At 32.1% G+C, this 3,541-nt stretch overlaps 1 protein-coding gene across 1 annotated transcript; it reads right to left on the bottom strand.

Annotated features, from left to right (window-relative positions):
• Positions 1 to 2,365: 2,365 nt before the first annotated feature.
• LOC132719837 (heat shock 70 kDa protein 12A-like) lies at positions 2,366 to 3,088 on the bottom strand. The gene has a single exon (XM_060703766.1). It carries the CDS (start codon positions 3,086 to 3,088, stop codon positions 2,366 to 2,368), a length of 723 nt encoding a protein of 240 aa, XP_060559749.1.
• Positions 3,089 to 3,541: the final 453 nt, after the last annotated feature.

Here is a 3,541-nt window from a genome sequence, read left to right as displayed (position 1 = left end):
AAATGAATTATCTTCTCCTATTTATATTGGCTACTGCGTTAGTAAATAGTAGATTATGGAAAAGAAAAACCCGATATATTAACGCTTTTGTCAACATTCTTTCTTGAGTAATGATGGATTTATACAATAAACCAAACTAGAACAGTATTTACTGTTTACTTGAAATTTTATGTATTTTTTTTCATTTAACAATCTGGAGGTCAGCGGCTTTAAAGCCTTCAATTAGTATCTAACCAATAATAATTCAATCCAAATTAATGATAAGCAAAAAAATTGAGTCCACAATGATAATGATCAATGGTACAGATTGATCTCCATTTAAATGATCTTGTCGAAAACGAAATTAAGAACCGCCATGTGATCCTTCGACATTTCAAAGCAAATTTTCAAAATACGGAAATGTCAAGGCTAAAAAGCTAGGTAACCTGTAACAAATGTGTTTTTTTTATAGATAACAACATCACGCTTTATTAAATTTATTAAAACTGTTAGTAGCTTCAACCTGATATTACAATTTTCTAAGGTAAACGATCTCGTGACCGTCCAAAATATTCCCGTATTGGAAAAAAAATTAAATTGTTTTTATTATTAAACGGTAAGGTACATGTGCACAAAACAATAAAGGTCTGGTTTCCGATTTCAATCTCTAACAAATTTAAGACCGGGAACCATGCTTGAATAAAGATGCTTGTTATTATATGTTTACAACAGCTGGTGATATTTTTTTCTGATTTACTGTTTTATAATATGTTTCTGTGATTCATGTTGTATTATCAATGTGATGATTGAGATAAGGGGTGTCAATTTGATATTTTTCGGATTTACTGTAATAAAATTATGATGTTTGTTAAACAGATGTTAATGATAAATGTAAGTTGTTACAATGTATAATTGACAATGTTAACTGTCATTTTTTTGAACTCACAAAAAATGATTAATAAGTAAATAACGCCTAAAAAGTAGTCATTGTATCAGTCAAAGCCTAAAACTTATGTATGTATAAAACAAAACCATTCATGTATTATTACCTTTTCTTCTAAAATTTTTTAACAGGGGTCTCAGGGCTATTATTGATGATGATGGTAATGGTGGTGATTTTGGTGGTTATATTGATGATGTTGATGATAGTGGTAGTGGTTTTGTAACTGATAATGGTGGTGGAGTGGATGATTTGCTGGTGTGATTATGATGATGATGATGATATTTCAAATTAAACGAAAGATATATAATAAAAAGGTTATGATAAATTTGAATGTACAATACGGAATATATTTGGACTCGTACACAGCTTGGAAAGTCATATTGGACTCGCTATCGGCTTGTGCAATATGATCTTTAAAGCAGAGCACTCGTCCAAATATATTCGCGTATTGTACAGTAAAATGTATAATAACCTAACATAATTTGACAAATTCTTTTCTTCATTTGTCTACGTTATCTGATTAAAATAATATATTGTTTATTATTCATTCTTATTGCATAGCATAGATCTGTCCGGAAAAAAACAAACACTTGAAATAGTATGTTATAAAATATCCCATATAAATATAACATTAACAGATGTTAAAGCTTCTCTCCCACATAAAACAAAATAAACCTTTGCAACGGGTTAAAATTACAGCAGGATTAACATTGCACATACTTAAATTAGATGTTTTTGTCGAATAAGACATGTATTAATCATCTATTTTCATATAAATGAACGAGTCTGTTTTGTAGACATTTTTTTAACGTCCAAACTACAATGTGTGGGATTGTAATTTTCTAAAAGAACGCTACTGATGTTTTTGACAGGACTGTAAATATTTTTTATTTAAAACTTATTTTCCATTGGATGTAGGTCTAGACCAATAACTTATGTGCAAATTTCAGATCGTTCACTCACCCCGTTTTTTTAGAATATTTACTCATATTGTGAAACATGACCAAACACTAAAAAGCGTTGCAACGTTACAAACAAAGTCGGCTGAGAATAACACAAAAATACGATTTTTTTACTTACTTTCAGAGTACAGTTTTTCCGCATATATATCTGTTTTAAGTACCCCAACTGATCTATGAAACAAATTCAAATTTTATGTCTATAGGCTTTTGAACCTCAGTGGAGTTCCTTTAAATCAACATATGAATGACAATATTAAGATTTCGTCATTATTGTTATAGTGTTGAAATGTAACATGAATTCAACAAAAATCAACCTAAAAATGACAGCGATATTTTTCTTTCCGTACCTGATGATTCATCAGTAACTTTCACCTCTAACTCCGTGCCACCGAAGCGAAAACTTACAAACGCTTCACGATTGACACCATCTGTTGTATCTGGCATAGGAAGCTCAACCTCACCCAATTTTACACAGCCTGAATCAGTTTACTAGTTCAGGTGAGCGATTCTTTGTACAATAAATACCAAACGATATAGACGTCTGTGTCGGATAAACCGGTGTATATAACTGTTCTTCTTGCCAATCACCTACTTGGACAACATCTCCAGCACGAACATGGACGTCAAATATATCATTGCAAAATTCTTCACCTTCTGCAATAAAAGTTGTAGTTTCACGATGGGTGCATGAACTGTCCTTGACATGTGAGGTTTCAGTTCCGTACGTAAACTTGCATATTCTTTCCGCAATAAAAGACGGGTTGTGACCAAAAATTACTGCTCCCTTTAGAACAGCAAGTCCTGCATCAGCTGGTATTATCACATTCTTCTTTTGGAAACAAGTTCTTATTCTTTCCTGAAGAATGGACGACTCGGAGTAACCGCCTACCATAAGTATTGTTTGACATTCTTGCAACTGCGGTAAACGAAAGAGATCCTTTAAATGGTCGACAATGCTTTCCAACGATTCTGTAAAGAATCCTTTCATGATATCAGGATCAAGTCTAATTTTATCACCTGTAAGCTCTACTTGGTCCTTATATTTTGTATATTGTATCTTTTCTCGGACTGTTTTTCCAGTGAGTTCCTTAGTCTGGTCAATCAAAGCTGCAGGTATCTTTATAGTTACTTGTCTATCACTTGATGCTTTTATCTCTCTCTTCTTAACTTCAAAACATCTCATAAGATCAAGGTAATCTTCCATTGCTTTATTTTTGAAGGAATTTATGACGCCCTCACCTAGAGAGTATATTAAAGTAGAACATATTAACCTTGTATATATATAAACTTTAATTTGATACAGTGCTGATGAAATCGTTATCGAGCGAGTATTTTGTGTTATATCACATTTTTGAGTGTTTATAAAAATTTACATACGAGTAAATGCCAAATTTTATTCTCGAGAATATATCTATTTTTGATTCAACTTCGATTTATTACAGAAGTAATCGTAACTTTAAACTGTATGTTTTCATTACAACGGTTTAACGAATATCTTCATACCTGTTATTTCACATTAGGAAGTGTTTAAATGCTAGAATCAAATTTTGTCCCTCCCCAGTTCCACCGCCAGTTGGCTTTTGGTGAATTTCTTTTTAGGATTTTCCGTCTCTGGACAAATCTGAATGTGCCGTGATAATCAACTGTTTTCCCACCT

Source organism: Ruditapes philippinarum, unplaced genomic scaffold (assembly GCF_026571515.1).
Source record: "Ruditapes philippinarum isolate M1 unplaced genomic scaffold, ASM2657151v2 ctg2891_1_1_1_1, whole genome shotgun sequence".
NCBI classification, from domain to species: Eukaryota; Metazoa; Mollusca; class Bivalvia; order Venerida; family Veneridae; genus Ruditapes; species Ruditapes philippinarum.
The sequence above is the reverse complement of the archived record's forward strand: the minus strand, read 5'-3'. Positions and strand labels throughout refer to the sequence as shown.